At 47.6% G+C, this 16,779-nt stretch overlaps 1 protein-coding gene across 5 annotated transcripts in view; it reads right to left on the bottom strand.

Moving 5' to 3' along the window:
• Positions 1 to 1,433: 1,433 nt before the first annotated feature.
• LOC138414570 (ATP-binding cassette sub-family A member 10-like) overlaps positions 1,434 to 16,779 on the bottom strand; it is a 51,622-nt gene continuing 36,276 nt past the window's right edge. The window contains exons 26-39 of one of the 5 annotated variants that reach the window (XR_011246894.1): positions 13,475 to 13,591; positions 12,317 to 12,403; positions 11,466 to 11,557; positions 10,651 to 10,771; positions 9,892 to 10,009; positions 9,430 to 9,521; positions 7,854 to 8,032; positions 7,515 to 7,590; positions 7,345 to 7,439; positions 6,511 to 6,630; positions 5,892 to 6,402; positions 3,885 to 3,964; positions 2,795 to 2,850; positions 1,434 to 2,676 (exon numbers count right to left, since the gene is read on the bottom strand). Coding sequence is in view for 4 of the 5 variants with exons in the window: in XM_069542241.1 (XP_069398342.1) it covers positions 2,578 to 2,676; positions 2,795 to 2,850; positions 3,885 to 3,964; positions 6,262 to 6,402; positions 6,511 to 6,630; positions 7,345 to 7,439; positions 7,515 to 7,590; positions 7,854 to 8,032; positions 9,430 to 9,521; positions 9,892 to 10,009; positions 10,651 to 10,771; positions 11,466 to 11,557; positions 12,317 to 12,403; positions 13,475 to 13,591 (1,473 nt within the window). In the remaining variant the exon portion in view is untranslated. The remainder of the gene's footprint in view (positions 2,677 to 2,794; positions 2,851 to 3,884; positions 3,965 to 5,891; positions 6,403 to 6,510; positions 6,631 to 7,344; positions 7,440 to 7,514; positions 7,591 to 7,853; positions 8,033 to 9,429; positions 9,522 to 9,891; positions 10,010 to 10,650; positions 10,772 to 11,465; positions 11,558 to 12,316; positions 12,404 to 13,474; positions 13,592 to 16,779) is intronic. The other 4 variants (XM_069542241.1, XM_069542242.1, XM_069542244.1 and 1 more) reach the window with 4 other exon arrangements.

The raw sequence follows: 16,779 nt of genomic DNA, 5'->3' as shown, positions 1-16,779 counted from the left end.
ACGCTCCAGGTCAGGGGCACACGGGGGCCTCTGCCTGCAGGAAGACCTTCAGGCCGGCTCTTAGAGGCCTGCTGCTATTCTGGGCTACGCGTGGGCTTACAACAAGCCCCTCCTTACCTGAGTCAGCAAGTGAGTCCAGCTCTTGCCATTGGAGAAACCCAGGAACCCAAGAAATGCTACCAGGCGTAGAAGGACGTGAGGGTTCTAAGACATCGTGCTGGAAACACCTACTATTTCCAAACCGTGCTGTCCCGGTGGTGGTGCCCTGCCTTCTCTGTGGCCACCATTCTAAGGGCAGAAGGGATGAAGCTGAGCAGAGTTGCATGGTCCCCATTTATAGCAGCAGGAAATTCACAAAGTGGAAGTCCAGGGCGCCCTGCTCAAAGCAGCTGAAAGAAATCTGCTAGAGGAGGTGACTTTCTCTGACAGCTGACGGTGTCGGCTGGCGAAGGGCTGCGTCCGAGGACATCGCACAGCCCGCTGCGTCTCGTTTGACCATCTCCTGTTTGACTGGAGTGAGAACGTTTGTGGACAGCGGCAGGTGCTGCTTTTCGCCAAGCTCCTCTTTTAAGGAACCAGACGCCGTCCCGCCACCGTCGGGCGTGAGCGACATGCGGCTCGCGCCCCGCCTCCTGCTGCTGGCGACCCCTCAGCTCTGCCGTCCCCACCTCTGTGTCCCCCGGTCAGTGGCTCTTCCTGCCCGTCCGCTGACGGCAGCCCTGTGTGCCAGCTGTCCTGCACCGCTGCACTTTTCCATGCCCTGTACTGTACGGTGAAAAGTGCTCCACTTTTCTGTTCGTTTCAACATATTATTTGTGTGAAAAGTATTATAAACCTGCTACAGTACAGGACTGTGTAGATGACTGCGTTAGTTGGGTACCTAGGTTAACTGCGTTGGGCTTTTGAACAAACTGGACGTACGAACACGCTCTTGGAATGGAACTCATTCGTGTCTAGGGGACTAACTGTAATGTATACGAAATAACATCTGGCTTGAAATACATGTCAAATTTTCACGCACACTTCGGGCACTCTCCCGGGTCAGGAGGAAGCTGCTGCTCTTCACTGAGCTCCTGGTTTGACCAATGGTGATGATCCATCACAGCCACGAAACAAATCCCCCCAAAAGCGGCGGCAAGAGCCGTTTGTAAGCGTCTCGGTAAGGGGGCCAATCTCACCTCTGAGTCAGCGCCGAGCTGGAGACAAAGGAGCTGCCCACAGGGCAGGTAAGAGAGGTCAGCAGGCGGGCAAAGGCAGAGTCAAGAAGGAGCCGCGATGAGGAGCTCCTGCTGCTTCCTTGGCTCACAAGCCGAGGACCGACACTGACTTTTTCTACCGGTCAGAGAACAGACAGCAAAGTCTCACAGGGCAGAGAGCTAAGAGTTGCTATCTGAGCTCCGTACTCTTAAGACTATATCAAATGAGACGTCAACGCAGCGCATCCCAGCTTTATTTAGAAATGTGCATGGAACCAGACTGTCAGGGAACAGGAAAAAGGCTGACACGGTAGAACGTCAGAGGAATGCCATGAGGTTGCTACAGAACCAGAAGGGCTACAGCGACGCGGGAGGCATCCCGGAAATGTACGTGAGAAACAAAGAGTTACTAGGCTCACTGATGCCAACTTCGAAAAAGTACTCCTGAAAGCACGTTGAGCATAGGTCAGCCGAAATATTTACTGCGGTTTCACTACAGATTCCTGTTACCTTTACTCACGTAATTTCTATACACCCTGAAAGTAGCATTTATTTATTTTATAATCAGACTATATGATTAATTCTAAAAGTTACGCTGTGTCCTTTCACCTATCAGCTTTTTAGATCTTCTGACAGTCCGTGTCACATTAAGTTGGTACTAAGTAAATCACTGGGGAAGGAAACGGCAACCCACTCCAGTCCTCTTGCCTGGAAAATCCCATGGGTGGAGGAGCCTGGTAGGCTATAGTCCATGGGGTCGCAAAGAGTCGGACACGACTGAGCAATTTCACTCACTCAAGTAAATAATGCTTTAGAAAGATGATAAGCTTAAAGTCTAGGGTTTAAAAGCCTACAAGGTTTTATTTGTAACACGTGCTGAGCAGTCAGCCTTATTGAACAACACAGCACTTGTCTAACATCATGTGATTTATGAATTAAACACAAAACAGGCCTAATCTGTGTAACGTCTGATCACATTAATTTTGCCTGCTACGTTTCCCTAGCTTTGCCTCTTCTCTCCATTCTAAAATTTAAAAAGCCATTTAAAACCTTGATCATGGGGTTTCCCTGGAGATCCAGTGGTTAAGACTTCTCTTTCCAACACAGGGGGTGTGGGTTCCATCCCGGGGTCCAGGAGCGGATATCCCACGTGACACCCGGGCAAGACACCCAAACTTAAAACAGAAGCAGTACTGTAACAAATTCAATATAGTCTTTAAAAATGGTCCACATCAAATAAAAAAATCTAAAACCCTTAACCGTTATTGAATGTCTGAACTACTGAATGTTCTGTTAACTTCAGTAACATGAGCTGCTTCTGCAGTTACGGGAACTGAGGACGCAGTGAGAGCTAACATCTGACACGAGGAGGTCCAGGGTCTCAAGACTCTTCCTGCGGCAGAAGTTTCCATCTGACTGTCGTATCAATGTCATCATCCATATTCCCCAGCTCCTGCTCTTTGGAGAGTTCTAAGAATACCTAAGTCAGAGAAAATAAAGAAGGGACCGAACACGTCAGGGTGTTTCTGAAAGGTGGGAGTACCCAGAGACTCACACAAAGATTCCTGGGGTTGATGCTCGAGGGTTGAAAACCTCACCTGCTCCAAGGTGGCCTGGGAAAGGCTGTATTCTTCCAGGTCGAAGGCCTGTTTCACTGCGAGTAAAGGGGCTGACGTTAGGGCCTGCACACTTGTCAACAGAAGCACTTTCAAAGCCGGCAACATTAACAGCAGCTTCGAATCCAGGAGATACTTTAAGACATGGGCCAAGTAAACTGAATTTTCTCGAAGGATGAATTAAAGAGTGCTGATGCGGCCAGTCAAAAGAGCACTGCCTTCACGCGTAAATGCCCCGTAAGCCTCCTCCTCCTCAACGAGGACCGCGCGTCCTATTTCAGCGCACAGCGTGAGTCTCTGCCTGCGCACTCTGGCCTCCACATCACTGCTGAGCACTGCCGTGTTGCGGTTTAGCGGTTAAGTTGTGTCCAGCTCTTTGCGACCCCGTGGACCGCAGCACGCCAGGCTTCCCTGCCCCTTACTGTCTCCTGCAGTAGGCTCAGTGAGTCAGTGAGGCCATCTAACCATCTCAGCCTCTGCTCCTTCAGCCTGTATTTATAGATCCGTGGAGTATACTCCCTGCTGGTCCCCGTTCAGTAAATGCCATGCCTCTTGCATGTCAAGGTCCCATAAACACCCAGCGCGAGCTGTGATCAGTGTCTCTGAAACCAGTTCAGAACCGCCTCTCCGACCCTGACTGGCCACGTCTCACCCCTGCGTGTTTTTCAGCCGTCCCAGCGCTGACATAAACACACGGATCAATGGAGAAGGGATTCACAGCTAGACTGAATCCGTGGCGCCAGGTTTCCGCTCCTTGTGCCTCCGACTTTGATAAACATGGAGCTGCCAGAAGCTCACCTTGGTGTTCTTTGGGACAGCACAACAATAATTATGCTCCAATGGTATGCAAGAGAACCAGGACAGAGTGTTCTGACTTATTTCCTCGTGAGCAGAGGGGGAATCGGGCGGTGTGAAGCCAAGTCTATGCATTCCCTTTAAGATTTTTAAGACTATTCCAGTGGAACTTTTCCAAGGTTTGATTGATGCTATAAGTGTTGTACTTGAAGTTATCTGATATGCATTCCACATGAAACTATTTCCAGTACATTAAGTTTCAACAGTCTAAACTTACCTGCCTCTAATTTGGAAAAGGTCTGAGACAGAGGGTGAACATCCTCTATGGGTAATTTATATGCCATCACGAATGAGTATCTGGGAGGAGGAAAGAGTGAGAGTTACTATCCTTCAACATTACAATATTGGGAAGGATTTGACAGCTAAAATAACCAAAGAATTTTTAAAAAGTTTCCTTTAAATTAAAGGCAAATAGTTTAATTTGATAAAGCATGAATCTGAGCCAAAAAATTATCTTTAGTCATAAAAATCTGATCACAACAAAAATCTGCTTGCCCCTAACTTACTGTTCAAGATAAATTCTGAAAAATCACTCTGATACATTTTCGCACTCAGCCTGTGGTGTCTTTCTTTTGTATTTTATTTCTTACTCTCAAAAGCCAATCTTTCTATGCTCCCTGGAACCTTTTAATCAAATTTTCCTCTTTTCAACCTTTTGTACAAGAATTAAAACTTGTAGAGCTCTCTCCCATTAAAAAATTCTTCCTTGACCTCTAGCCTTCCCAAATATGTTCATCCAGGACCTCATGTTGCGCAATTCAGTGAACATTCTTTGGTCTTTCTCTTTTAGACTTCTCAAAAGAATTAAATAAAATTCACACACACACTTAATAACTTTCTCCTTTTTATTATTTATTATGTCTTTGTTTTGGGGTTTTTAAATTAATTTTTACTGGAGCATAGCTGCTTTACAATGTTGTGTTACTGTGTAGCAGAATGAACCAGCCTCATATAGATACACATACTGTCCCCTCTGGTTTGCATTTCTTTCCCATTAGATCACCGCAGAGCACTGAGAAGGGTTCCCCGTGATCTTCAGTAGGTTCTCACTAACTGTCTATTTTATACACACTATCAATCATCTCCCTGACTCATCCCACAGCCCCTTCCCCCTTGAAGAGAAGAGTAAATATTGCACATTAACACATGTGTGTGGGATCTAGAGAAACGGTACAGATGAACCTACTTGCAGAGCAGACACAGGGACACATGTACAGAACACATGCACAGACACCTCTTTACACATCACGGATGTGAGCGTTCTCTCCGTCTTCTGTGCACAGAGCTCACCCTTGACTTGAGTGTTCACACGTGATGTTTTCTCAGAAGAGCGACTCTTATCCCCATTCTTCCACCGGCCACCCCTGCTCAGCCTTCAAGTCCGCCCTCAACGTCCTCCTTTGCTAATACTCTTTCCTCCAAAGGACTCAAGCACCGTAAGAGCCTCGGGCAGCTTTCAGTGGAGTTCCAGTTCAGCCTGCTATTCGCCTGGGTTTGCTTATCTTTATTTGTAACTCACAGCTGGCCTCACACAACTTTAAAGGAGCCATTCCATTCTACAGGGGGATCTTCCTATCCCCGGGATCGAAACTGGATTTCCTACATGGCAGGCAGATTCTTTACCATCTGAGCCACGAGGGAAGCCCAGAGGAGGATCAAATGATTTATAATCAATTAATTTAAGATAGAGTCAGGGACGTTCCCTGTGGTCCAGGGGTTAGGAATCCACCCTGCAATGCAGGGGGGCTCAGGTTTGATCCCTGATTGGGGAACTAAGATTCCACACGCCGAGGAGCAGCTAGGCCCACAGGCCAAAGCTAGAGTCCGCGGGCCACAAGGAAGAGTCCACGTGAGTCAGAGGGGAGCCCGTGGGCTGCGACCAAGAGCTGACGGGGCCAAAGGAGTGAGAGGGAGAGAAACCCAAGCCCCGAGTGGAGCAGGAGCTGCCACCCACTCCAGTGCCCCTGCCTGCAGAGCCCCAGGACACCTCAAACCCCACGAAGGCAGGGTCAGCCTTTCCCAGGCACGTGAGTCTGTTCAAGCTCTCGGTATAATTTTGTATCTGGTGAAATGTTATAGACTGATACTGAATTTTCATTGTCTATTTTAAAAAAACCATTAAATTGGTGATCAAGCTTGTACTCCCCCCCAATCTCTCCCATTCCACAGCTCACACACACACACGCACACACCTACTGTCCACCCGTTCATACGAAGCACTCACTGGGAATAACTTCCATTGCTACCTGTCTCCTGTACGGCCTTGTTGTTGCTCAGTCGCTCAGCCGTGTCTGCCTCTCTGCGACCCCATGGACTGTAGCCTGCCGACTTCTCTGTCCATGGGGTTCCCCAGGCAAGATACTGGAGGGGGTTGCCATTTTCTCCTCCAGGGGATCTTCCCGACCCGGGGATCAAAGCCCCGTCTCCCGCATCGCAGGCGGACTCTTTATGGCTAGGCGGCCAGGGAGGCCCCCCTCCTTCCTAGTGTTCCCCCCACAGCCTGTTTGTGACCGACAGGCAGCCGGGGCCCCCCCTTCCTGCCCTCTGGATGAGCTGAGGCCGTGGGCCTGGCCCCCGCACCGGGCGGCCCTCACCTCTCCTGCCGAGCAGCCTGGGGAAAGAGCTTGAGGATCTCCGTGTGCAGAGGCTCCACCAGGGAGAGCGCCTTTACTTTCACCTCCAGTAAATAGTCTTTGCCGAACTTGCTTTTCAGATGCTGAATGGAACCGATGCACCTGGTCCAGGGAAGGGAAAGAAGAGCTGAAAGAAAAGAGTCGCCTCCTGGGTTCTCCCGCCCCTGCGGACTGCGGAGGGAGGCGTCCACGCGTCAGCCAGGCACCCACCTCAGCCTTCCGGACACCATGACGGCCACACGGTCACACACAGCCTCCGCCTCGGCCATGGAGTGGGTGGTCAGCAGGGCGCCCCGCGCCGAGCTTTTAACAATGGCCTGGATTGCCTGCCTGGAGACAGGGAAAGGGACTGTTTGCACTTCGAAAGTCATCTGGGAAAACGGATGACCAGGAACAACCAAGGCAGTCTCAACACAGGAAGCTGGGCTGCACTGCAAGAAAAAGTCTCTGGAGAGAAAAAAGAAAACTCGTCCTGTGTTAGGTAATTATACCACCACCTCAACAGGCTTCACAGAACGGAAAGCAGGTGTCTGAAAAGGGTGCCTAACTTGGTGTTTGTTCTGAAGAGCAGGAAAACACCACACTGTAGGATTTTCAACAACTGAAAAATAAAACGGAGGAAGAAAGAGGCGGCAAGGGGACTAGTAAGAGAAAGGAGAGTCAACCGAGAGCCTTCGAGAGTCCACTTGATTCTTAACATGTCGATTTTTGCCTTCCTTGAGGAAATCTGAGTGAGTGAGTGGTAGTTGCTCAGCTGGGTCTGACTCTTTGCGATCCCATGGACCGTAGCCCACCAGGCCCCTCTGTCTGTGGGATTCCCCAGGCAAGAACACTGGAGTGGGTTGCCATTCCCTTCTCCAGGGGATCTTCCCGACCCAGGGATCTCCTGTACTGCAGGCAGATTCTTTACTGTCTGAGCCATCAATATATTGAGTTTCAGTGAATCAAACAATAGAGGGTCTGAGCCTCAAAGGTTAGTGGAGAAAACGTGAAAACTCAATGAGCCCCACTCTAGACCTGGGAGGCCGCCCCGACACCCCTCACCACATCTGCAGCTGCCCCTCGGCGTCCATCCCCGTGGTTGGCTCGTCCAGGAGCAGCACGGCCGGGCTCCCCAGGATGCTCAGCGCGAAGCTCAGCTGCAAGAGAGAGGAGCCACTTTGGCGCCGGCGTGGGGGTGCGCGTGGAGAAGGGGGAGCCCGGCCCGGTCCTACCTTTCTCTTGGCCCCCTCAGGTAAGGCCTTGGTGGGGAGTGCCATCTGGTCCTGCAGCTGTAGCGCGTCTGCCAGCCTGCGGGAAGCACTCGGATTACGTCCGTGCCTAAAACGTCTAGGGCACCCCAGCACTTTCAGTCGGAGAGGCGTGCACGAAGCCTCATTCACAGGGCCCCAAACAATACATGTCATGACTTGGTTCTTGTTCAGATTTTCAGTCATTTTATTTGCATGAAAGTTAGAGGAACGGTTCATCATCTCCTTTCCACATTTCCTGAGTAAGTTCTGTGTCCCCCCCTCCTCCAGCCACAAACCACTGCTGGAGACTTCGCGCCGCACCTTGAAACGCTGAGAGCAGCCTCGTCTTTGGCCAGGCCCCTCACGGCCGCGTACAGGTCCAAGTGTTCCCGGACCGTGAGGCTGGGCCAGAGCGCATCCTCCTGCGGACAGTACCCCAGATCCCCAGGGCCGCCGCCTGCCTGTCGCGCCGGAGACGTTCCGCTGCCACCGAACACCACCTGCAGCGAACAGCGAAGATCAGCGTCACCGGCCTGCCACTGCGGCCCTCCCGCTGCTGCCCTCCCGCTGCTGAACGAGGGAGAAACGGGCCCTCCCGCTGCTGAACGAGGGAGAAACGGCTGTTCAGTCATAGCCCCTCTCCAGCACGCAAGAGGGGTTTTAGAAATTCATCTGTTTATTCTTTATTTTTCAATCATTTGATGCTGGAGAGGGTGTGGAGAAAAGGGAACCTTCGTACACTGCTGGTGGGAATGCAAGCTGGTGCAGCCACTACGGAAAAGAGCATGGAGGCTCCTCGGAAACATGAAAGACAATTGCCATGTGGTCCAGCAAGCCCAGTCCTGGGCGTACACCCAGATGCAACTGTCACCCCCAAAAAACACACGCAGCCGTGTGTTCAGAGCAGCACTAGTCACAACAGCCAAGACGTGGAGACAACCTCCGTGCCCATCGACAGAGGAGCAGACAGAGGGGATGAGGCCACGATGGACTGTGCAACCACGAGAAGGCACGAAAGAACGCCATCCGCAGCAGCGCGGACGTGACTGCAGAGTATTTCACCAAGTGAAGTCAGAGAGAGGAAAACAGATACCGCACATTAGCACATATGTGTGGAGTCTAAAATACGGCACAAATAAACCTATCTAGAGAGCTCACGGAGAAGGCGATGGCACCCCACTCCAGTACTGTTGCCTGGAAAATCCCATGGACGGAGGAGCCTGGAAGGCTGCAGTCCATGGGGTCGCTAAGAGTCAGACATGACTGAGCGACTTCACTTTCACTTTTCACTTTCATGCATTGGAGAAGGAAATGGCAACCCACTCCAGTGTTCTTGCCTGGAGAATCCCAGGGACGGGGGAGCCTAGTGGGCTGCCGTCTATGGGGTCACACAGAGCTGGACTTAGCAGCAGCAGCAGACAACTCACAGACGTACAGGTCAGACTTGTGGTTGTCAAGGCGGACGTGGGGAGGGAGGGGGTGAACTGGGAGTTTGGGGTTGGTATAAGCAAGCTATATACAGATATATAAATATATACATGGGATGGATAAACAACGAGCTCCTACTGGAGCACAGGGGACTGTGTGCAACATCTTGTGATAAACCATAATGGAAAAGAATGTCAAGAAATAAAGAATGTATAAATCTGTAGAACTGAGTGACTCTGCTGGAGAGGGGAGCTTGGCGTGCTGCGGTCCACGGGGGAGCAAAGGGACGGACCTGACCGAGCGACTGAACTGAACTGCTGTATGGCAGATATTGGCACAACTCTAAATCAACTATACTTCAATAAAACAGAGCTCGTCTGACTGACTGATGAGAAGAGCGTGAAGAGGCCACTGACACTGAACAGGACGTTCCCCGGCTGTGAGCTGGGCTGCCCCCCACGCCACGTACCACTCCCGCGGTCGGCGTTGTGTCCCCAGTTACCATCTTGACAGAAGTGCTCTTCCCAGCCCCACTGTGCCCCAGCAGTCCCAACACTTCACCTGGAAAGAGGGTCACCGTCACTTTTTGTGCTTGAAAAGTCGGCTAACCTAAAATCACTTAGCTCAGGAACGTTTGAAATAAAGTAGCGTTTGTAGACAGCACCTGTGTCATCTGCATACTGATGAAAAGTCTGCGGATTTACATGAGAAGAATTCGGACATCTGGATCCAAGATCAGTTGGCTTTCTTGACATTTGATCTGGGACAGGGTTTTGAAATAAAAACGTCTCTCTGCCCGCAGGTCAAGTATTTTTATAATTACGTGTTAACTGAGATATGCGAACAGACTGAGAGAATGGAAAATCCTTCCCTTCATAGTGCTAAACCTAGAGAATAAGGAACATCCTAATAAACAAAACAGTATCCAAACCTTTGTTAATACAGAAGGAAACGTTCCGAACGGCTGTTTTCGTCCTTCTTGCTGAAAAGCACCTTTTCCTTTTCTGTGTATATTCCTTGCGTAAACAGCTTGCCAATATTACCGGCTTCTAGAAAGCATGGGAGAGCGTGACTTTCCTCTGAAACATTGCACATTTTGTGATTCATGTTCCACCTTTCATTTCCTAGGCTGTGCATTTAACCAGGTTTCTGTGCCAATAGTAATTTAGCCTCTTGTTTCAAATAAAACTCTCAAATGTACATTTACGATTGAGGACTTCTTTATCAACTTATGAAACTAACTCCTAAGCAAATATATTTCCTTTGTGTTACGCTAACCTTGCCTTTTGCATTAATTGCCCTTCTTGTTAATTTTAATGCAGTATAAATTCACCTACTCCTTTCTCATACGCTATTTAGATTTATTGACACGACAATTTCAATATATAGCAAAACGGAATTTAAACTCTTCAAGATGTGGGATTTTGTTAAAAATTGATAAAGAATATCAGAATTCTTGAATTGCTCTGATGAATGAAGATTAAAATCCACCAAAAAGATGGAAGGAGAGAAAATTAAGAGTGATAACTGGATAAATTCTTCAAAAGATAATGACCTCAATATGAACTACAAATGGGAGGATTAAGGATGCAATGGCAAGTTTTCACAGTAAAAGCCAACCCTCTGTCCACTCTACAAGACAAGCCGACTGCTTCAGTCCTTCCCCAGAGGCTCAGTCGCGTGTTTTCACCTCATCCGAGCCGGACGCAGCGAGCACGTTCGCCGTTTTCACCCTTTCCCTGTGAACGTCTTCATCCTCTTCTTCCAGTTCTTCTGGGTTTGGACGATATTCCCTTCTTCTTGGAAAGATTCTGCAGAGAAAATAAAGTAACATTAAAATGAAATGCTAACTGTACAACCACTACCAGGAGAATACGGCTTCAATGATTTGAGTCTTTTTCTCTGTTTTACAAGAATATAAATGATTACTTAAGGACATACAAGATTCTCCTTGACAGTAACAACTCTCTCAAGTAGCCAAGTCCCATTAAATACTCTTTGACTATTTCTTCTCTTTAAAACTTTTTATCCCATACATCGACCAGCTCTCTAAATCCTCTCGAATACAGACTTAGTCTTTTTGGTCTGTTGCCATCTAGGTCATCATCACGTTGCGTCATAAATGACCACCATAACTGGCAAGAGCCTTTTCAAAACATTTCACAATGAACTCATTTTTCATTCCTGCGTCTTCTACTCAGAGAGCTGTTCTTCTCATAAGCAGGAGAAAAACAATGCTTGATGCTTAACCACTGCGTGTGCAGCTCACAAGACAAACACCCAACTTGCCTAAAATCACAAGACCTGTGTCTTAGAAACTGTGTATTACTGCATTCAAAGTAATTCTCGTTTTTTTTGTTTTTGTTCTATTTTTTCAGAATAATATTCCCCAGTGGGCCTAGCCAAGAGCTTGGATAGTAAATCCATACTAATAAAATGATGTTAAAAGAACTGCTATACACATTAAATGTTTAAATTACATTCAGATGTTAATGTTCTCCCAACCTGAAAAATGGATCTTTCCTCATTGTTTCTTTTCCATACTTCATTTCCAGGCACCGTATAATAAAAAGAAAAATGATGCTCTGAAGGTACGGCTAAAGGCAATGAAAAATGATGAGAACATTAGTATCATCTTGGGATTCAAGCTCCATGGGTAATATATGCCTTCTACCATAGGAGATTTGGTCATTTCCTTATAAATTTGATAAAAACCTTATAAAATGCTTCTCACATGGGAAAGTTTATCTAGCCAACCTATATACATGCTGCCTACGAGAGACTCACTTCAGATCTAGAGACAGACACACGCTGGAATGGAAAAAGGTACTCCCTGCAACGCAGACGACAAGACGGCTCACGCGCAAATGCAGCAACGCTCAGATCAGACGAAACAGACTTTAAGCAAAGACTGTGACACGAGACAAGGAAGGACGTTCAGGACTTAGGGGTCAATCAGACAAGAAGAGACGCCAGCTGCAAATACGCAGGCATCCAAGCGGAAGCGCCTAAACAAAGCGAATGTTAACAGACACGCAAGGGGAAGCGGACAGCGACGCAGAAACAGCGGCGCGTGAGGCACGCGTGCTCAGCCTGACCCTCTGCCACCCCGTGGGCTGTAGCCCGCCAGGCTCCTCTGTCTGTCCATGGGAGTTCCCAGGCAAGAATCCCGGAGCGGGTCGACTGCTGCCTTGGCAGGCAGATTCCTTACCAGCGCGCCCCCAGGGAGGCCCGCAGAAAGAGCAGGAGCGGGTGTTTGGGGGGTATTTCAATCTGCCGTTCTTTGAATAAGAGCAAGTGCATCATGCGGCTATAAATCCTATGCAGTATGTATCCAGATAGAAATATTTTCTTACTATGAAGACTGCTAGGAGCATGATTTCATCAACTGCACTTTCCTCAGAGTCCTGACTTTCGGACCTTCTGTGATACATAGAGGACAGCTGTTGAAGAAAAACAAGGGCTGCATGAGATTTCTCTGCATCACGGATATGACGTTCTTATCTTAAATACACCTGTATCATATGACCTGCTGTTTCACAGCACACGAGGGAATGCTCCGTGAATTGGGACAAGACTTGTTCTATGACACTGAAATCTGTCGGGAGGTGACGCCCTTCCTTGGTTATAATCTCCAGCACTTTCTGTATTCTGACTCTGCGTGAGTGCATGCGTGCTGAGTCACTTCAGTCGTCTCCAACTCTGTGTGACCCCCATGGACTGTAGCCCGCCAGGCTCCTCTGTCCATGGGGTTTTCCAGGCAAGAATACTGGAGTGGATTGCCATGCCCTCCTCCAGGGGATCTTCCTGACCCAGGGATCAAACCCACATCTCTTATGCCTCCTGCATGAGCAGGCGAGGTCTTTACCACTAGCACCACCTGGGAAGCCCCAATTCTATGCAGCAGGGATTCACAAATTTCTTTTCAGCGGAAGCGACTAAACATACAGACGTGAAGTACTTAAGATTTGCTATCACGGCCCCAGAATTCTCAGTGGTCCTTGGATTCTCCCAGAAGTTCCTACTAGTATCTTGCTTTCCTTCCTGCACCGACCGCTCACCCCCAAAGCAATCTACTGAGACTTGGTTGTCCAAACGTAAAACAGCACATCTTCCCTGCAGTAGGGAAAGGGAGAGCCAAGCACAAAAATAATTTCAGATATTAATCAAAATTGAAACGGGGACCTTCCACGTCATGGTGAGAAGAGAGCGTTCTGTAACAGTGGGAAAAACATGATCCTTTCTTACAATCCCCCCTTGGAATTCATAAACCACAGCTGAGTTTCCGGTTGTGTTTCTTAATGGATTTACCTGCTTCCTTCCGGGTGTGAATAATGGGTTCAGGGTCTGTGCAGCTTTTAACTTCATACAATTTTCGCGTCTTCTTTTCAGAATTTACCAGCAATTGAATAATTTCTAAAATTTTATTAAACGTCCCTGCTCCCCTATCGGAAAGGATTTAATTAACGAGCTACATGGTCAAGGTGAAAAATACAGTAGGTGAAACTGCTTACCTCTATCATTCGGGCAAGAAAAAAGACTGAAGTGCATGAAGGTATTAAAATTATACATAAAATTATAATATTTTCAGCATGAGTTAGTCCCAGGAGGATGAGCATGAATAATGAGATCTAAAGGGAAAAAATCCACAGACATAATTTGCTCAGTCGTATTTAATGTAAGATGTTTTCTATAAGCAATCTATCTTCCTGGAAAGATATTCCTGTTTTCAGTTTTCACCTTACGTACAACAACATTGAGAAGACTGCCCCTTTAAGAAGCATCAAAGTGTCATTACAATTGAAACACATGATTACAATTAAAGTCTGAAACATCTAAAAGGCGCTGTACTATCTGGTAGGGATACGCAGCAACAATTTAAGAGGGAGAGTAACATTATTTTATTTTATGAACATAAATCCTTATATGCTTTCAGCACTAGCATACAGTTAACTTCTTGTCGAATGGTATATGTAGTACCATAGTTTTAGGAATAACAAAAGAATAAAGAAGGGAATAGAAACTTCTCTTAGCATCCACTGAATACTATTTACCAAGGACTTTGATGAGCAACTCACCAGCACTGTGACAGCGGATGCTCCTGGAGAGACTCAGCCCCAACCCTGCAAAGTGCTGCCGCCTTATATGCATATTCTCTGAGCTCAGAGAACCAAACCTCAAAAACCTGAAGTTAACTTCACCCAGTATCTATTTAGTGCCAGATTTAGAATCCAAACCTGGGCTGTCTGACTCCAGAGCCTAAATACTTTTATAAGCCTCCATACTTTTATAAGAAGAGATTGGACTTCCCTGGAAGTGTTAAGACACTGCTCGCAATGCAGGGGGCCCAGGTCCCATCCCTGGCCCAGGAACCAGATCCCACAGACTGCAACGTAAGATTCTGCACACTGCAAGAAGACTGACGGTACCATGCGCCTCTGGGGAAGATTCTGGAAGAGACAGGAAGACCAGACCACCCGACCCGCCTCCTGAGACACCTGCATGCAGGTCAGGAAGCAACAGTTAGAACTGGACATGGAACACCAGACTGGTTCCAAATAGGAAAAGGAGTACGTCAAGGCTGTATATTGTCACCCTGCTTATTTAACATATGCAGAGTACATCATGAGAAACGCTGGGCTGGAAGAAGCACAAGCTGGAATCAAGATTGCCGGGAGAAATATCAATCACCTCAGATATGCAGAGGACATCACGCTTGTGGCAGAAAGTGAAGAAGAACTAAAGAGCCTCTTGATGAAAGGGAAAGAGGAGAGTGAAAAAGTCAGCTTAAAGCTCAACATTCAGAAAACTAAGATCATCCAGTGGATGGGGCATCCAGTCCCATCACTTCAAATAGATGGGGAAACAGTGGAAACAGTGGCTGACTTTATTTGAGGGGGCTCCAAAATCACTGCAGGTGGTGACTGCAGCCATGAAATTAAGATGCTTACTCCTTGGAAGGAAAGTTATGACCAACCTAGATAACATATTAAAAAGCAGAGACATTACTTTGTCAACAAAGGTCTGTCTAGTCAAGGCTATGTTTTTTCCAGTGGTCATGTATGGATGTGAGAGTTGGACTGTGAAGAAAGCTGAGTGCCGAAGAATTGAACTGTGGTGTTGGAGAAGACTCTTGAGAGTCCCTTGGACTGCAAGGAGATCCAACCAGTCCATCCTAAAGGAGATCAGTCCTGGGTGTTCATTGGAAGGACTGATGTTGAAGTTGAAACTCCAATACTTTGGCCACCTGATGCAAAGAGCTGACTCACTGGAAAAGACCCTGATGCTGGGAAAGATTGAGGGCAGGAGGAGAAGGCAATGCCAGAGGATGAGATGGCTGGATGGCATCACTGACTCGATGGACATGGGTTTGAGGAAACTCCGGGAGTTGGTGATAGACAGGGAGGCCTGGTGTGCTGTGATTCATGGGGTGGCAAGAGCTGGACACAACTAAGTGACTGAACTGAAATGAAGACTTGGCATGGCAAAATAAATAAATATTTTTTAAAAATTAGAGATACCAAGGGAACATTTCACACAAAGATGGGTACAATAAAGGAGAGAAACGCTGTGGGCCTAATGGAAGCAGAAGATATTAAGAAGAGGTGGTCAAAAAAGGTCTTAATGACCTGGACAACCACAGTGGTGTGATCACTCAGCTAGAGCCAGACATGCTGGAGTGCGAAGTCAAGTGGGCCTTAGGAAGCATTACTACGAACAAAGCTAGTGGAGGTGATGGAATTCCAGCTGAGCTGTTTCAAATCCTGAAAGATGATGCTGCTAAGTGCTGCATGCAATATGCCAGCAAAATTGGGAAACTCAGCAGTGGCCACAGGACTGGAAAAGGTCAGTTTTCATTCCAATCCCAAAGAAGGGCAATGCCAAAGAATTCAAACTACCTCACAACTGCACTCATTTTGCATGATAAGCAAGGTAATCCTCAAAATACTTCAAGCTAGGCTTCAACAGTACATGAACTGAGAGCTTCCAGATGTACAAGATGGGGAACCAGAGATCAAATTACCAACATCTGTTGGATCGTAGAAAAAGGAAGAGAATTTCAGAAAAACATCTATTTCTGTTACATTGACTACACTAAATCCTTAGACTGTGTGGATCACCACAAACTATGGAAAATTCTTAAAGAGATGGGAATACCAGATCAACTCACTTGCCTCCTGACAAGCCTGTATTCAGGCCAAGAAGCAACAGTTAGAACCCGACATGGAACAATGAAGTGGTTCCAAATTGCAAAAGGAGTACGTCAAGGCCACACGTTGTCACCCTGCTTATTTAACTTACATGCAGGGTACATCATGCGAAATGCTGGGCTGGATGAAGCACAAGCTGGAATCAAGATTGCCAGGAAAAATATCAATAACCTCAGATATGCAGATGACACCACCCTTATGGCAGAAAGTGAAGAGGAGCTGAAGAGCCTCTTTTTTTAGTTTAATGGAAGGGTACCTGCTTCACCGTGTTGCGATGGTTCCTGCTGCACACCAACGTGAATCGGCCACAGGTATGCGTGTGTCCCCGCATCCTCAATCCCGACCCCCCTCCCCATCCTACCCCTCCGGGTTCTCCCAGAGCACTGGTTTGGGGGCCCCGCTTCATGCATCAAACTTGCACTGACTGCAAAGGTGAAAAAGGACAGTGAAAAAGCTGGCTTAACACTCAGCATTCAGAAAACGTAGACCACGGCCCCCGGTCCCATCGCTTCATGGCAAATAGATGGGGAAAAAATTCAAACAGTGACAGACTTTATTTTCTTGGGCTCCAAAACCGCTGTGGACGGTGACTGCAGCCATGAAATTAA

Source organism: Ovis canadensis, chromosome 11 (genome assembly GCF_042477335.2).
Source record: "Ovis canadensis isolate MfBH-ARS-UI-01 breed Bighorn chromosome 11, ARS-UI_OviCan_v2, whole genome shotgun sequence".
Classification (NCBI taxonomy): Eukaryota; Metazoa; Chordata; class Mammalia; order Artiodactyla; family Bovidae; genus Ovis; species Ovis canadensis.
Note: the sequence above shows the minus strand (reverse complement) of the source record. Positions and strands in the feature narration are given on the sequence as shown.